Raw genomic sequence first — 17,134 nt, 5'->3', positions numbered from 1 at the left:
GGTTAGAACGCATTTGTACTCTAGCTATATGCCATAAGCTTAAATACTTATGATAAATTTTCTGTACTTTCAGAACCCATGTTTTTTGCTGTTTATGACAATGTTTCATTTCACTCATTAAGAGCCCACTAAACACACAAAAACTTACATTTTGACTTAATAAATGGCGGCACCACGTTTTAATTTATATGTGACTGTCACATTTTAGGTTGTTCCCATACTTTTGGTTTGTAGTGCACATGTCGAAAATGTTCTGTGGCACTGGTTGCCAATATTCAAACCGTATTACAATAGGAAAAAGAGTAACAAAGTTTACCAATTTAGGGAACAAGTGATGAGCAAACAAGTAAGACACAACGTATATGTTATGGTAAGTTTTCGTTTCGTTTCTTTCACTATTATGGATGGCACTAAGATTTCATATACACTATATTACCAGTCAGTGGTACGTGGCTTCAGTGCATTAAAAATTATGTAGAAACAGTACTGTCATCATATTTAAACATATCAACTAATGTCACAGGTACATAATTTTAATCTTGATATTCAGCTCGAGAGAACAATGTTTATGTCATCCTCTATTAAATGATAGATCAGGAAACTCTTCCTGCAATTGGTGTTGAGATGGTGTTTGTCAGTTTGAAGTTACTAACATCCAGACTATTTTCTTGCATTGCTTGATAATGTATAAAGTGAGTAGACAATTAACAGTAGTACCTACAGTAAGACCTTAAATGGCATTAGTAAAGAAACTAAAATTTTATTAGTTTTAGATCTTTTATCTCACGAACTCAGTCGTGAATGATAAGGTTGCTTTTACGACCCATCTGCTGCAAGAGCGTCAACGCTGGAGTGCACACTACGGTATATATAAAGATGCCGTCATCCACCTATACCATCAGACACAGGCACGGACACGATGCTCATTCAGATTCTGCTGGTAGTGTTTGCCACTAGCAGCTATACAGCTGCAAACAGCGCCTTTCGCTATGGGCACGTGCAACAAACAAGATTTGGAGACGGTGAGCTACTTTCATTGATAATACCTACGGATAATTTCCACGTGTGGTTACAGTTATCTTATCTTAAACTAAACTGTCGGGTATTTTGGGCCTTTTCAACTGAGGTTCTTCATTAGACATTCATTTGAATAATACGCACAGATCTTTGGTCTTAATGCTGACAAACGCGGTTGCTAGTATATGTACCTCAAAATAAAACGGCCAAATTCGTCGGGGAAATCGGTGTATTATATTTTCATCTGATATCACCGTTTTGTTTTTAGATCCCGAGGTCACTCTGGGTATGAATACGCTTGGTAAGCTGTTCCTTGTACTTGCACGAGATTGGGTAAAATGTAAACATGTATCACGATGAAAGAGGGCAAATCATATTGGTGAATATACCTGGCAGAAATATGCATGGTCAAATTTACGTCTTTGTGGGCCGTCAGGATTTCAAAAAAACGTGTTCATGTCTTGGAGTTTAGAAAATAGTATAGTGAAGATCTGACAAGATATTAAGGATGCAAATTGTATAGATTTGGAATTCATCCTTTTCAAGAAGTAAAGAAAATCAAATCATGTATTTCTACGCAATAGAACACAGTTCGAATTCACTTGAATCATTTAAACGATGATTTTATGAACGTCTTCAGAGTTGCAGTGACCTATTATGTGATTATTCTAGATGAAGATGAAGAGCGCAGAAAACGTGAGGAAGGCGAAGATGAAGATGAAGACGGTTAGAAAAACTACCTCCTGTATAACACATGAAATGGTTCAATAGATTTTCCTCCACTGCCTACATGCCACAAAAATTCTACTAGTGAAAGACAAGATCTAAATATTGCCATCCGATACTATGTACTGGTAAATATATAACCACGACCAATTCACTTTAATTTCTTGTATATATTATAAATGGATTTAACACACAATGTTCTTCCTATATGTTTAGAAGATGTAGAAGCTGAGGAAGATGAGGACGATGAAGAAGATGAGGAGGATGAAGAAGATGCAGAAGGTTAGAAATAAAGCAAAGTTCTCAAAGAAAAAACACAGTAATTATTTATTGCGTTTAAAAAATCATTAACCACTCACCACAGATATTTAACTGGTAGAAACACCAAAAGAAGCAATATCTCTTGAATAAACACTTTACATAAGTATCATTAGAAACATTTAAGACTCACTCTACCATATTCGCATGAAATACCGCTCAATCCTCGAAATACTATCACGTTCCGTTCAAACCTTTTATCTGAAAACGCATCATCTTATCAAATTAGTTCCTCACGACTTGTAATGCAATAAAGATTACATGATTATTCTAGATGAAGATGAAAAACGAAGAAAACGTGATGAAGACGAAGATGAAGATGAGGAAAACGGTTAGAAATACTACCTTCTATTTCCGGTTTATGTTCCTTCATTAGCTTTTCCTCTATTACCTACATGCCACAGAAATTCTACTAGTGAAGGACAAGATGTAAAGATTTCTAAAATATGATACTGTGTACTGGTAAATATATAATAAACAAGACCAATTTACTTCCTTGATTTAAACACAAACTAATCAGTCTTGTCCGGGTTTGAAATACAATATTCTTCCTATATGTTTAGAAGACGAAGAAGATGAGGAAGACGAAGAAGATGAGGAGGACGAAGTAGATGAGGAAGGTAAAAAATACTACCACATTCTCACGGTGGGCAATAGTAATTGCGTTTGGGTTTCTTTTTCTTTTTTCAAACAATCATTACTTACAAACGACAGGCATTTAATTGGTGAAAGACGGACTATAAGGTACTCTCTCATTTAACACTGCAGACTTGAACATCTCTAGAAGGCAACATATGTCCACTGTATTAAACGATATACAGATGGAAAAAATGCTCTCAAGTGGCAATACCCATTATCCATCAGTATCATTACCCACATTCAAGACTGATTCAAAAAGTGAAAATACTCATACTGCACATCTATATATATTGACAAGAAACATCACTGAACCCATGCAATGCTATCATGGCAGCTCTACTCTTTCATATGGAAACAAATAATCTTAAGAATATTGTTCCTTTGGTGCTGCAATGCAACATTATAGTCCATGATTATTCTAGATGAAGATGAAAAACGAAGAAAACGTGATGAAGACGAAGATGAAGATGAGGAAGACGGTTAGAAATACTACCTTCCATTTCCAGTTTAAGTTCCTTCATTAGCTTTTCCTCTATTACCTACATGCCACAGAAATTCTACTAGTGAAGGACAAGATGTAAAGATTTCTAAAATATGATACTGTGTACTGGTAAATATATAATAAACAAGACCAATTTACTTCCTTGATTTAAACACAAACCAATAAGTCTTATCCGGGTTTGAAATACAATATTCTTCCTATATGTTTAGAAGACGAAGAAGATGAGGAAGACGAAGAAGATGAGGAAGACGAAGTAGATGAGGAAGGTAAGAAATACTACCACATTCTCACGGTGGGCAATAGTAATTGCGTTTGGGTTTCTTTTTCTTTTTTCAAACAATCATTACTTACAATCGACAGGCATTTAATTGCTGAAAGACGGACTATAAGGTACTCTCTCATTTAACACTGCAGACTTGAACATCTCTAGAAGGCAACATATATCCACTGTATTAAACGATATACAGATGGAAAAAATGCTCTCAAGTGGCAATAATCATTATCCATCAGTATCATTACCCACATTCAAGACTGATTCAAAAAGTGAAAATACTCATACTGCACATCTATATATATTGACAAGAAACATCACTGAACCCATGCAATGCTATCATGGCAGCTCTACTCTTTCATATGGAAACAAATAATCTTAAGAATATTGTTCCTTTGGTGCTGCAATGCAACATTATAGTCCATGATTATTCTAGATGAAGATGAAAAACGAAGAAAACGTGATGAAGACGAAGATGAAGATGAGGAAGACGGTTAGAAATACTACCTTCTATTTCCAGTTTAAGTTCCTTCATTAGCTTTTCCTCTATTACCTACATGCCACAGAAATTCTACTAGTGAAGGACAAGATGTAAAGATTTCTAAAATATGATACTGTGTACTGGTAAATATATAATAAACAAGACCAATTTACTTCCTTGATTTAAACACAAACCAATAAGTCTTATCCGGGTTTGAAATACAATATTCTTCCTATATGTTTAGAAGACGAAGAAGATGAGGAAGACGAAGAAGATGAGGAGGACGAAGTAGATGAGGAAGGTAAGAAATACTACCACATTCTCACGGTGGGCAATAGTAATTGCGTTTGGGTTTCTTTTTCTTTTTTCAAACAATCATTACTTACAAACGACAGGCATTTAATTGGTGAAAGACGGACTATAAGGTACTCTCTCATTTAACACTGCAGACTTGAACATCTCTAAAGGCAACATATATCCACTGTATTAAACGATATACAGATGGAAAAAATGCTCTCAAGTGGCAATACCCATTATCCATCAGTATCATTACCCACATTCAAGACTGATTCAAAAAGTGAAAATACTCATACTGCACATCTATATATATTGACAAGAAACATCACTGAACCCATGCAATGCTATCATGGCAGCTCTACTCTTTCATATGGAAACAAATAATCTTAAGAATATTGTTCCTTTGGTGCTGCAATGCAACATTATAGTCCATGATTATTCTAGATGAAGATGAAAAACGAAGAAAACGTGATGAAGACGAAGATGAAGATGAGGAAGACGGTTAGAAATACTACCTTCTATTTCCAGTTTAAGTTCCTTCATTAGCTTTTCCTCTATTACCTACATGCCACAGAAATTCTACTAGTGAAGGACAAGATGTAAAGATTTCTAAAATATGATACTGTGTACTGGTAAATATATAGTAAACAAGACCAATTTACTTCCTTGGTTTAAACACAAACTAATCAGTCTTATCCGGGTTTGAAATACAATATTCTTCCTATATGTTTAGAAGACGAAGAAGATGAGGAAGACGAAGAAGATGAGGAGGACGAAGTAGATGAGGAAGGTAAGAAATACTACCACATTCTCACGGTGGGCAATAGTAATTGCGTTTGGGTTTCTTTTTCTTTTTTCAAACAATCATTACTTACAAACGACAGGCATTTAATTGGTGAAAGACGGACTATAAGGTACTCTCTCATTTAACACTGCAGACTTGAACATCTCTAAAGGCAACATATATCCACTGTATTAAACGATATACAGATGGAAAAAATGCTCTCAAGTGGCAATACCCATTATCCATCAGTATCATTACCCACATTCAAGACTGATTCAAAAAGTGAAAATACTCATACTGCACATCTATATATATTGACAAGAAACATCACTGAACCCATGCAATGCTATCATGGCAGCTCTACTCTTTCATATGGAAACAAATAATCTTAAGAATATTGTTCCTTTGGTGCTGCAATGCAACATTATAGTCCATGATTATTCTAGATGAAGATGAAAAACGAAGAAAACGTGATGAAGACGAAGATGAAGATGAGGAAGACGGTTAGAAATACTACCTTCTATTTCCAGTTTAAGTTCCTTCATTAGCTTTTCCTCTATTACCTACATGCCACAGAAATTCTACTAGTGAAGGACAAGATGTAAAGATTTCTAAAATATGATACTGTGTACTGGTAAATATATAATAAACAAGACCAATTTACTTCCTTGATTTAAACACAAACCAATAAGTCTTATCCGGGTTTGAAATACAATATTCTTCCTATATGTTTAGAAGACGAAGAAGATGAGGAAGACGAAGAAGATGAGGAGGACGAAGTAGATGAGGAAGGTAAAAAATGCTACCACATTCTCACGGTGGGCAATAGTAATTGCGTTTGGGTTTCTTTTTTTTAAAAATAATCATTACTTACAAACGACAGGCATTTAATTGGTGAAAGACGGACTCTAAGGTACTCTCTCTTTTAACACTGCAGACTTGAACATCTCTAGAAGGCAACATATGTCCACTGTATTAAACGATATACAGATGGAAAAAATGCTCTCAAGTGGCAATACCCATTATCCATCAGTATCATTACCCACATTCAAGACTGATTCAAAAAGTGAAAATACTCATACTGCACATCTATATATATTGACAAGAAACATCACTGAACCCATGCAATGCTATCATGGCAGCTCTACTCTTTCATATGGAAACAAATAATCTTAAGAATATTGTTCCTTTGGTGCTGCAATGCAACATTATAGTCCATGATTATTCTAGATGAAGATGAAAAACGAAGAAAACGTGATGAAGACGAAGATGAAGATGAGGAAGACGGTTAGAAATACTACCTTCTATTTCCAGTTTAAGTTCCTTCATTAGCTTTTCCTCTATTACCTACATGCCACAGAAATTCTACTAGTGAAGGACAAGATGTAAAGATTTCTAAAATATGATACTGTGTACTGGTAAATATATAGTAAACAAGACCAATTTACTTCCTTGATTTAAACACAAACTAATCAGTCTTATCCGGGTTTGAAATACAATATTCTTCCTATATGTTTAGAAGACGAAGAAGATGAGGAAGACGAAGAAGATGAGGAGGACGAAGTAGATGAGGAAGGTAAGAAATACTACCACATTCTCACGGTGGGCAATAGTAATTGCGTTTGGGTTTCTTTTTCTTTTTTCAAACAATCATTACTTACAAACGACAGGCATTTAATTGCTGAAAGACGGACTATAAGGTACTCTCTCATTTAACACTGCAGACTTGAACATCTCTAAAGGCAACATATATCCACTGTATTAAACGATATACAGATGGAAAAAATGCTCTCAAGTGGCAATACCCATTATCCATCAGTATCATTACCCACATTCAAGACTGATTCAAAAAGTGAAAATACTCATACTGCACATCTATATATATTGACAAGAAACATCACTGAACCCATGCAATGCTATCATGGCAGCTCTACTCTTTCATATGGAAACAAATAATCTTAAGAATATTGTTCCTTTGGTGCTGCAATGCAACATTATAGTCCATGATTATTCTAGATGAAGATGAAAAACGAAGAAAACGTGATGAAGACGAAGATGAAGATGAGGAAGACGGTTAGAAATACTACCTTCTATTTCCAGTTTAAGTTCCTTCATTAGCTTTTCCTCTATTACCTACATGCCACAGAAATTCTACTAGTGAAGGACAAGATGTAAAGATTTCTAAAATATGATACTGTGTACTGGTAAATATATAGTAAACAAGACCAATTTACTTCCTTGATTTAAACACAAACTAATCAGTCTTATCCGGGTTTGAAATACAATATTCTTCCTATATGTTTAGAAGACGAAGAAGATGAGGAAGACGAAGAAGATGAGGAGGACGAAGTAGATGAGGAAGGTAAGAAATACTACCACATTCTCACGGTGGGCAATAGTAATTGCGTTTGGGTTTCTTTTTCTTTTTTCAAACAATCATTACTTACAAACGACAGGCATTTAATTGGTGAAAGACGGACTATAAGGTACTCTCTCATTTAACACTGCAGACTTGAACATCTCTAAAGGCAACATATATCCACTGTATTAAACGATATACAGATGGAAAAAATGCTCTCAAGTGGCAATACCCATTATCCATCAGTATCATTACCCACATTCAAGACTGATTCAAAAAGTGAAAATACTCATACTGCACATCTATATATATTGACAAGAAACATCACTGAACCCATGCAATGCTATCATGGCAGCTCTACTCTTTCATATGGAAACAAATAATCTTAAGAATATTGTTCCTTTGGTGCTGCAATGCAACATTATAGTCCATGATTATTCTAGATGAAGATGAAAAACGAAGAAAACGTGATGAAGACGAAGATGAAGATGAGGAAGACGGTTAGAAATACTACCTTCTATTTCCAGTTTAAGTTCCTTCATTAGCTTTTCCTCTATTACCTACATGCCACAGAAATTCTACTAGTGAAGGACAAGATGTAAAGATTTCTAAAATATGATACTGTGTACTGGTAAATATATAGTAAACAAGACCAATTTACTTCCTTGATTTAAACACAAACTAATCAGTCTTATCCGGGTTTGAAATACAATATTCTTCCTATATGTTTAGAAGACGAAGAAGATGAGGAAGACGAAGAAGATGAGGAGGACGAAGTAGATGAGGAAGGTAAGAAATACTACCACATTCTCACGGTGGGCAATAGTAATTGCGTTTGGGTTTCTTTTTCTTTTTTCAAACAATCATTACTTACAAACGACAGGCATTTAATTGGTGAAAGACGGACTATAAGGTACTCTCTCATTTAACACTGCAGACTTGAACATCTCTAAAGGCAACATATATCCACTGTATTAAACGATATACAGATGGAAAAAATGCTCTCAAGTGGCAATACCCATTATCCATCAGTATCATTACCCACATTCAAGACTGATTCAAAAAGTGAAAATACTCATACTGCACATCTATATATATTGACAAGAAACATCACTGAACCCATGCAATGCTATCATGGCAGCTCTACTCTTTCATATGGAAACAAATAATCTTAAGAATATTGTTCCTTTGGTGCTGCAATGCAACATTATAGTCCATGATTATTCTAGATGAAGATGAAAAACGAAGAAAACGTGATGAAGACGAAGATGAAGATGAGGAAGACGGTTAGAAATACTACCTTCTATTTCCAGTTTAAGTTCCTTCATTAGCTTTTCCTCTATTACCTACATGCCACAGAAATTCTACTAGTGAAGGACAAGATGTAAAGATTTCTAAAAAATGATACTGTGTACTGGTAAATATATAATAAACAAGACCAATTTACTTCCTTGATTTAAACACAAACCAATCAGTCTTATCCGGGTTTGAAATACAATATTCTTCCTATATGTTTAGAAGACGAAGAAGATGAGGAAGACGAAGAAGATGAGGAGGACGAAGTAGATGAGGAAGGTAAGAAATACTACCACATTCTCACGGTGGGCAATAGAAATTGCGTTTGGGTTTCTTTTTTTTTAAATAATCATTACTTACAAACGACAGGCATTTAATTGGTGAAAGACGGACTATAAGGTACTCTCTCTTTTAACACTGCAGACTTGAACATCTCTAGAAGGCAACATATCTCCACTGTATTAAACGATGTACAGATGGAAAAAATGCTCTCAAGTGGCAATACCCATTATCCATCAGTATCATTACCCACATTCAAGACTGATTCAAAAAGTGAAAATACTCATACTGCACATCTATATATATTGACAAGAAACATCACTGAACCCATGCAATGCTATCATGGCAGCTATACTCTTTCATATGGAAACAAATAATCTTAAGAATATTGTTCCTTTGGTGCTGCAATGCAACATTATAGTCCATGATTATTCTAGATGAAGATGAAAAACGAAGAAAACGTGATGAAGACGAAGATGAAGATGAGGAAGACGGTTAGAAATACTACCTTCTATTTCCAGTTTAAGTTCCTTCATTAGCTTTTCCTCTATTACCTACATGCCACAGAAATTCTACTAGTGAAGGACAAGATGTAAAGATTTCTAAAATATGATACTGTGTACTGGTAAATATATAATAAACAAGACCAATTTACTTCCTTGATTTAAACACAAACCAATCAGTCTTATCCGGGTTTGAAATACAAAATTCTTCCTATATGTTTAGAAGACGAAGAAGATGAGGAAGACGAAGAAGATGAGGAGGACGAAGTAGATGAGGAAGGTAAGAAATACTACCACATTCTCACGGTGGGCAATAGTAATTGCGTTTGGGTTTCTTTTTTTTTATATAATCATTACTTACAAACGACAGGCATTTAATTGGTGAAAGACGGACTCTAAGGTACTCTCTCTTTTAACACTGCAGACTTGAACATCTCTAGAAGGCAACATATGTCCACTGTATTAAACGATATACAGATGGAAAAAATGCTCTCAAGTGGCAATACCCATTATCCATCAGTATCATTACCCACATTCAAGACTGATTCAAAAAGTGAAAATACTCATACTGCACATCTATATATATTGACAAGAAACATCACTGAACCCATGCAATGCTATCATGGTAGCTATACTCTTTCATATGGAAACAAATAATCTTAAGAATATTGTTCCTTTGGTGCTGCAATGCAACATTATAGTCCATGATTATTCTAGATGAAGATGAAAAACGAAGAAAACGTGATGAAGACGAAGATGAAGATGAGGAAGACGATTAGAAATACTACCTTCTATTTCCAGTTTAAGTTCCTTCATTAGCTTTTCCTCTATTACCTACATGCCACAGAAATTCTACTAGTGAAGAACAAGATGTAAAGATTTCTAAAATATGATACTGTGTACTGGTAAATATATAATAAACAAGACCAATTTACTTCCTTGATTTAAACACAAACCAATCAGTCTTATCCGGGTTTGAAATACAATATTCTTCCTATATGTTTAGAAGACGAAGAAGATGAGGAAGACGAAGAAGATGAGGAGGACGAAGTAGATGAGGAAGGTAAGAAATACTACCACATTCTCACGGTGGGCAATAGTAATTGCGTTTGGGTTTCTTTTTTTTTTAAATAATCATTACTTACAAACGACAGGCATTTAATTGGTGAAAGACGGACTCTAAGGTACTCTCTCTTTTAACACTGCAGACTTGAACATCTCTAGAAGGCAACATATGTCCACTGTATTAAACGATATACAGATGGAAAAAATGCTCTCAAGTGGCAATACCCATTATCCATCAGTATCATTACCCACATTCAAGACTGATTCAAAAAGTGAAAATACTCATACTGCACATCTATATATATTGACAAGAAACATCACTGAACCCATGCAATGCTATCATGGCAGCTCTACTCTTTCATATGGAAACAAATAATCTTAAGAATATTGTTCCTTTGGTGCTGCAATGCAACATTATAGTCCATGATTATTCTAGATGAAGATGAAAAACGAAGAAAACGTGATGATGACGAAGATGAAGATGAGGAAGACGGTTAGAAATACTACCTTCTATTTCCAGTTTAAGTTCCTTCATTAGCTTTTCCTCTATTACCTACATGCCACAGAAATTCTACTAGTGAAGGACAAGATGTAAAGATTTCTAAAATATGATACTGTGTACTGGTAAATATATAATAAACAAGACCAATTTACTTCCTTGATTTAAACACAAACCAATCAGTCTTATCCGGGTTTGAAATACAATATTCTTCCTATATGTTTAGAAGACGAAGAAGATGAGGAAGACGAAGAAGATGAGGAGGACGAAGTAGATGAGGAAGGTAAGAAATACTACCACATTCTCACGGTGGGCAATAGTAATTCCGTTTGGGTTTCTTTTTTTTTATATAATCATTACTTACAAACGACAGGCATTTAATTGGTGAAAGACGGACTCTAAGGAACTCTCTCTTTTAACACTGCAGACTTGAACATCTCTAGAAGGCAACATATGTCCACTGTATTAAACGATATACAGATGGAAAAAATGCTCTCAAGTGGCAATACCCATTATCCATCAGTATCATTACCCACATTCAAGACTGATTCAAAAAGTGAAAATACTCATACTGCACATCTATATATATTGACAAGAAACATCACTGAACCCATGCAATGCTATCATGGTAGCTATACTCTTTCATATGGAAACAAATAATCTTAAGAATATTGTTCCTTTGGTGCTGCAATGCAACATTATAGTCCATGATTATTCTAGATGAAGATGAAAAACGAAGAAAACGTGATGAAGACGAAGATGAAGATGAGGAAGACGATTAGAAATACTACCTTCTATTTCCAGTTTAAGTTCCTTCATTAGCTTTTCCTCTATTACCTACATGCCACAGAAATTCTACTAGTGAAGGACAAGATGTAAAGATTTCTAAAATATGATACTGTGTACTGGTAAATATATAATAAACAAGACCAATTTACTTCCTTGATTTAAACACAAACCAATCAGTCTTATCCGGGTTTGAAATACAATATTCTTCCTATATGTTTAGAAGACGAAGAAGATGAGGAAGACGAAGAAGATGAGGAGGACGAAGTAGATGAGGAAGGTAAGAAATACTACCACATTCTCACGGTGGGCAATAGTAATTGCGTTTGGGTTTCTTTTTTTTTTAAATAATCATTACTTACAAACGACAGGCATTTAATTGGTGAAAGACGGACTCTAAGGTACTCTCTCTTTTAACACTGCAGACTTGAACATCTCTAGAAGGCAACATATGTCCACTGTATTAAACGATATACAGATGGAAAAAATGCTCTCAAGTGGCAATACCCATTATCCATCAGTATCATTACCCACATTCAAGACTGATTCAAAAAGTGAAAATACTCATACTGCACATCTATATATATTGACAAGAAACATCACTGAACCCATGCAATGCTATCATGGCAGCTCTACTCTTTCATATGGAAACAAATAATCTTAAGAATATTGTTCCTTTGGTGCTGCAATGCAACATTATAGTCCATGATTATTCTAGATGAAGATGAAAAACGAAGAAAACGTGATGATGACGAAGATGAAGATGAGGAAGACGGTTAGAAATACTACCTTCTATTTCCAGTTTAAGTTCCTTCATTAGCTTTTCCTCTATTACCTACATGCCACAGAAATTCTACTAGTGAAGGACAAGATGTAAAGATTTCTAAAATATGATACTGTGTACTGGTAAATATATAATAAACAAGACCAATTTACTTCCTTGATTTAAACACAAACCAATCAGTCTTATCCGGGTTTGAAATACAATATTCTTCCTATATGTTTAGAAGACGAAGAAGATGAGGAAGACGAAGAAGATGAGGAGGACGAAGTAGATGAGGAAGGTAAGAAATACTACCACATTCTCACGGTGGGCAATAGTAAGTGCGTTTGGGTTTCTTTTTTTTTAAATAATCATTACTTACAAACGACAGGCATTTAATTGGTGAAAGACGGACTATAAGGTACTCTCTCTTTTAACACTGCAGACTTGAACATCTCTAGAAGGCAACATATGTCCACTGTATTAAACGATATACAGATGGAAAAAATGCTCTCAAGTGGCAATACCCATTATCCATCAGTATCATTACCCACATTCAAGACTGATTCAAAAAGTGAAAATACTCATACTGCACATCTATATATATTGACAAGAAACATCACTGAACCGATCCAATGCTATCATGGCAGCTCTACTCTTTCATATGGAAACAAATAATCTTAAGAATATTGTTCCTTTGGTGCTGCAATGCAACATTATAGTCCATGATTATTCTAGATGAAGATGAAAAACGAAGAAAACGTGATGAAGACGAAGATGAAGATGAGGAAGACGGTTAGAAATACTACCTTCTATTTCCAGTTTAAGTTCCTTCATTAGCTTTTCCTCTATTACCTACATGCCACAGAAATTCTACTAGTGAAGGACAAGATGTAAAGATTTCTAAAATATGATACTGTGTACTGGTAAATATATAATAAACAAGACCAATTTACTTCCTTGATTTAAACACAAACCAATCAGTCTTATCCGGGTTTGAAATACATAATTCTTCCTATATGTTTAGAAGACGAAGAAGATGAGGAAGACGAAGAAGATGAGGAGGACGAAGTAGATGAGGAAGGTAAGAAATACTACCACATTCTCACGGTGGGCAATAGTAATTGCGTTTGGGTTTCTTTTTCTTTTTTCAAATAATCATTACTTACAAACGACAGGCATTTAATTGGTGAAAGACGGACTATAAGGTACTCTCTCATTTAACACTGCAGACTTGAACATCTCTAGAAGGCAACATATGTCCACTGTATTAAACGATATACAGATGGAAAAAATGCTCTCAAGTGGCAATACCCATTATCCATCAGTATCATTACCCACATTCAAGACTGATTCAAAAAGTGAAAATACTCATACTGCACATCTATATATATTGACAAGAAACATCACTGAACCCATGCAATGCTATCATGGCAGCTCTACTCTTTCATATGGAAACAAATAATCTTAAGAATATTGTTCCTTTGCTGCTGCAATGCAACATTATAGTCCATGATTATTCTAGATGAAGATGAAAAACGAAGAAAACGTGATGATGACGAAGATGAAGATGAGGAAGACGGTTAGAAATACTAACTTCTATTTCCAGTTTGAGTTCCTTCATTAGCTTTTCCTCTATTACCTACATGCCACAGAAATTCTACTAGTGAAGGACAAGATGTAAAGATTTCTAAAATATGATACTGTGTACTGGTAAATATATAATAAACAAGACCAATTTACTTCCTTGATTTAAACACAAACTAATCAGTCTTATCCGGGTTTGAAATACAATATTCTTCCTATATGTTTAGAAGACGAAGAAGATGAGGAAGACGAAGAAGATGAGGAGGACGAAGTAGATGAGGAAGGTAAGAAATACTACCACATTCTCACGGTGGGCAATAGTAATTGCGTTTGGGTTTCTTTTTTTTAAAAATAATCATTACTTACAAACGACAGGCATTTAATTGGTGAAAGACGGACTCTAAGGTACTCTCTCTTTTAACACTGCAGACTTGAACATCTCTAGAAGGCAACATATCTCCACTGTATTAAACGATATACAGATGGAAAAAATGCTCTCAAGTGGCAATACCCATTATCCATCAGTATCATTACCCACATTCAAGACTGATTCAAAAAGTGAAAATACTCATACTGCACATCTATATATATTGACAAGAAACATCACTGAACCCATGCAATGCTATCATGGCAGCTCTACTCTTTCATATGGAAACAAATAATCTTAAGAATATTGTTCCTTTGGTGCTGCAATGCAACATTATAGTCCATGATTATTCTAGATGAAGATGAAAAACGAAGAAAACGTGATGAAGACGAAGATGAAGATGAGGAAGACGGTTAGAAATACTACCTTCTATTTCCAGTTTAAGTTCCTTCATTAGCTTTTCCTCTATTACCTACATGCCACAGAAATTCTACTAGTGAAGGACAAGATGTAAAGATTTCTAAAATATGATACTGTGTACTGGTAAATATATAATAAACAAGACCAATTTACTTCCTTGATTTAAACACAAACCAATCAGTCTTATCCGGGTTTGAAATACAATATTCTTCCTATATGTTTAGAAGACGAAGAAGATGAGGAAGACGAAGAAGATGAGGAGGACGAAGTAGATGAGGAAGGTAAGAAATACTACCACATTCTCACGGTGGGCAACAGTAACTCCGTTTGGGTTTCTTTTTTTTTTAAGTAATCATTACTTACAAACGACAGGCATTTAATTGGTGAAAGACGGACTCTAAGGTACTCTCTCTTTTAACACTGCAGACTTGAACATCTCTAGAAGGCAACATATGTCCACTGTATTAAACGATATACAGATGGAAAAAATGCTCTCAAGTGGCAATACCCATTATCCATCAGTATCATTACCCACATTCAAGACTGATTCAAAAAGTGAAAATACTCATACTGCACATCTTTATATATTGACAAGAAACATCACTGAACCGATCCAATGCTATCATGGCAGCTCTACTCTTTCATATGGAAACAAATAATCTTAAGAATATTGTTCCTTTGCTGCTGCAATGCAACAATATATTCCATGATTATTCTAGATGAAGATGAAAAACGAAGAAAACGTGATGAAGACGAAGATGAAGATGAGGAAGACGGTTAGAAATACTACCTTCTATTTCCAGTTTAAGTTCCTTCATTAGCTTTTCCTCTATTACCTACATGCCACAGAAATTCTACTAGTGAAGGACAAGATGTAAAGATTTCTAAAATATGATACCGTGTACTGGTAAATATATAATAAACAAGACCAATTTACTTCCTTGATTTGAACACATACGAATGAATCTTGTTCGGGTTTGAAATACAATATTCTTCCTATATGTTTAGAAGACGAAGAAGATGAGGAAGACGAAGAAGATGAGGAGGACGAAGTAGATGAGGAAGGTAAGAAATACTACCACATTCTCACGGTGGGCAATAGTAATTGGGTTTGGGTTTCTTTTTCTTTTTTCAAATAATCATTACTTACAAACGACAGGCATTTAATTGGTGAAAGACGGACTATAAGGTACTCTCTCATTTAACACTGCAGACTTGAACATCTCTAGAAGGCAACATATGTCCACTGTATTAAACGATATACAGATGGAAAAAATGCTCTCAAGTGGCAATACCCATTATCCATCAGTATCATTACCCACATTCAAGACTGATTCAAAAAGTGAAAATACTCATACTGCACATCTATATATATTGACAAGAAACATCACTGAACCCATGCAATGCTATCATGGCAGCTCTACTCTTTCATATGGAAACAAATAATCTTAAGAATATTGTTCCTTTGCTGCTGCAATGCAACATTATAGTCCATGATTATTCTAGATGAAGATGAAAAACGAAGAAAACGTGATGATGACGAAGATGAAGATGAGGAAGACGGTTAGAAATACTAACTTCTATTTCCAGTTTGAGTTCCTTCATTAGCTTTTCCTCTATTACCTACATGCCACAGAAATTCTACTAGTGAAGGACAAGATGTAAAGATTTCTAAAATATGATACTGTGTACTGGTAAATATATAATAAACAAGACCAATTTACTTCCTTGATTTAAACACAAACTAATCAGTCTTATCCGGGTTTGAAATACAATATTCTTCCTATATGTTTAGAAGACGAAGAAGATGAGGAAGACGAAGAAGATGAGGAGGACGAAGTAGATGAGGAAGGTAAGAAATACTACCACATTCTCACGGTGGGCAATAGTAATTGCGTTTGGGTTTCTTTTTTTTAAAAATAATCATTACTTACAAACGACAGGCATTTAATTGGTGAAAGACGGACTCTAAGGTACTCTCTCTTTTAACACTGCAGACTTGAACATCTCTAGAAGGCAACATATCTCCACTGTATTAAACGATATACAGATGGAAAAAATGCTCTCAAGTGGCAATACCCATTATCCATCAGTATCATTACCCACATTCAAGACTGATTCAAAAAGTGAAAATACTCATACTGCACATCTATATATATTGACAAGAAACATCAC

The 17,134-nt window shown here is 34.8% G+C and overlaps 1 protein-coding gene across 1 annotated transcript in view; it reads left to right on the top strand.

Annotated features, from left to right (window-relative positions):
- The first annotated feature begins 900 nt into the window (after positions 1–900).
- The window catches only part of LOC137255583 (trichohyalin-like), a 48,876-nt gene continuing 32,642 nt past the window's right edge, over positions 901–17,134 (top strand). The window contains exons 1-40 of the mRNA XM_067793006.1: positions 901–1,022; positions 1,286–1,318; positions 1,690–1,743; positions 1,960–2,025; positions 2,336–2,392; positions 2,625–2,681; positions 3,123–3,179; positions 3,412–3,468; positions 3,910–3,966; positions 4,199–4,255; positions 4,696–4,752; positions 4,985–5,041; positions 5,482–5,538; positions 5,771–5,827; positions 6,266–6,322; positions 6,555–6,611; positions 7,052–7,108; positions 7,341–7,397; positions 7,838–7,894; positions 8,127–8,183; positions 8,624–8,680; positions 8,913–8,969; positions 9,407–9,463; positions 9,696–9,752; positions 10,479–10,535; positions 10,974–11,030; positions 11,263–11,319; positions 12,046–12,102; positions 12,541–12,597; positions 12,830–12,886; positions 13,324–13,380; positions 13,613–13,669; positions 14,111–14,167; positions 14,400–14,456; positions 14,895–14,951; positions 15,184–15,240; positions 15,679–15,735; positions 15,968–16,024; positions 16,466–16,522; positions 16,755–16,811. Coding sequence (XP_067649107.1) covers positions 920–1,022; positions 1,286–1,318; positions 1,690–1,743; positions 1,960–2,025; positions 2,336–2,392; positions 2,625–2,681; positions 3,123–3,179; positions 3,412–3,468; positions 3,910–3,966; positions 4,199–4,255; positions 4,696–4,752; positions 4,985–5,041; positions 5,482–5,538; positions 5,771–5,827; positions 6,266–6,322; positions 6,555–6,611; positions 7,052–7,108; positions 7,341–7,397; positions 7,838–7,894; positions 8,127–8,183; positions 8,624–8,680; positions 8,913–8,969; positions 9,407–9,463; positions 9,696–9,752; positions 10,479–10,535; positions 10,974–11,030; positions 11,263–11,319; positions 12,046–12,102; positions 12,541–12,597; positions 12,830–12,886; positions 13,324–13,380; positions 13,613–13,669; positions 14,111–14,167; positions 14,400–14,456; positions 14,895–14,951; positions 15,184–15,240; positions 15,679–15,735; positions 15,968–16,024; positions 16,466–16,522; positions 16,755–16,811 — 2,308 coding nt within the window. The 5' untranslated portion in view covers positions 901–919. The remainder of the gene's footprint in view (positions 1,023–1,285; positions 1,319–1,689; positions 1,744–1,959; positions 2,026–2,335; positions 2,393–2,624; positions 2,682–3,122; positions 3,180–3,411; positions 3,469–3,909; positions 3,967–4,198; positions 4,256–4,695; positions 4,753–4,984; positions 5,042–5,481; positions 5,539–5,770; positions 5,828–6,265; positions 6,323–6,554; positions 6,612–7,051; positions 7,109–7,340; positions 7,398–7,837; positions 7,895–8,126; positions 8,184–8,623; positions 8,681–8,912; positions 8,970–9,406; positions 9,464–9,695; positions 9,753–10,478; positions 10,536–10,973; positions 11,031–11,262; positions 11,320–12,045; positions 12,103–12,540; positions 12,598–12,829; positions 12,887–13,323; positions 13,381–13,612; positions 13,670–14,110; positions 14,168–14,399; positions 14,457–14,894; positions 14,952–15,183; positions 15,241–15,678; positions 15,736–15,967; positions 16,025–16,465; positions 16,523–16,754; positions 16,812–17,134) is intronic.

Source organism: Haliotis asinina, chromosome 11, assembly GCF_037392515.1.
Source record: "Haliotis asinina isolate JCU_RB_2024 chromosome 11, JCU_Hal_asi_v2, whole genome shotgun sequence".
In the NCBI taxonomy this organism is placed as follows: Eukaryota; Metazoa; Mollusca; class Gastropoda; order Lepetellida; family Haliotidae; genus Haliotis; species Haliotis asinina.
The sequence above is the reverse complement of the archived record's forward strand: the minus strand, read 5'-3'. Positions and strand labels throughout refer to the sequence as shown.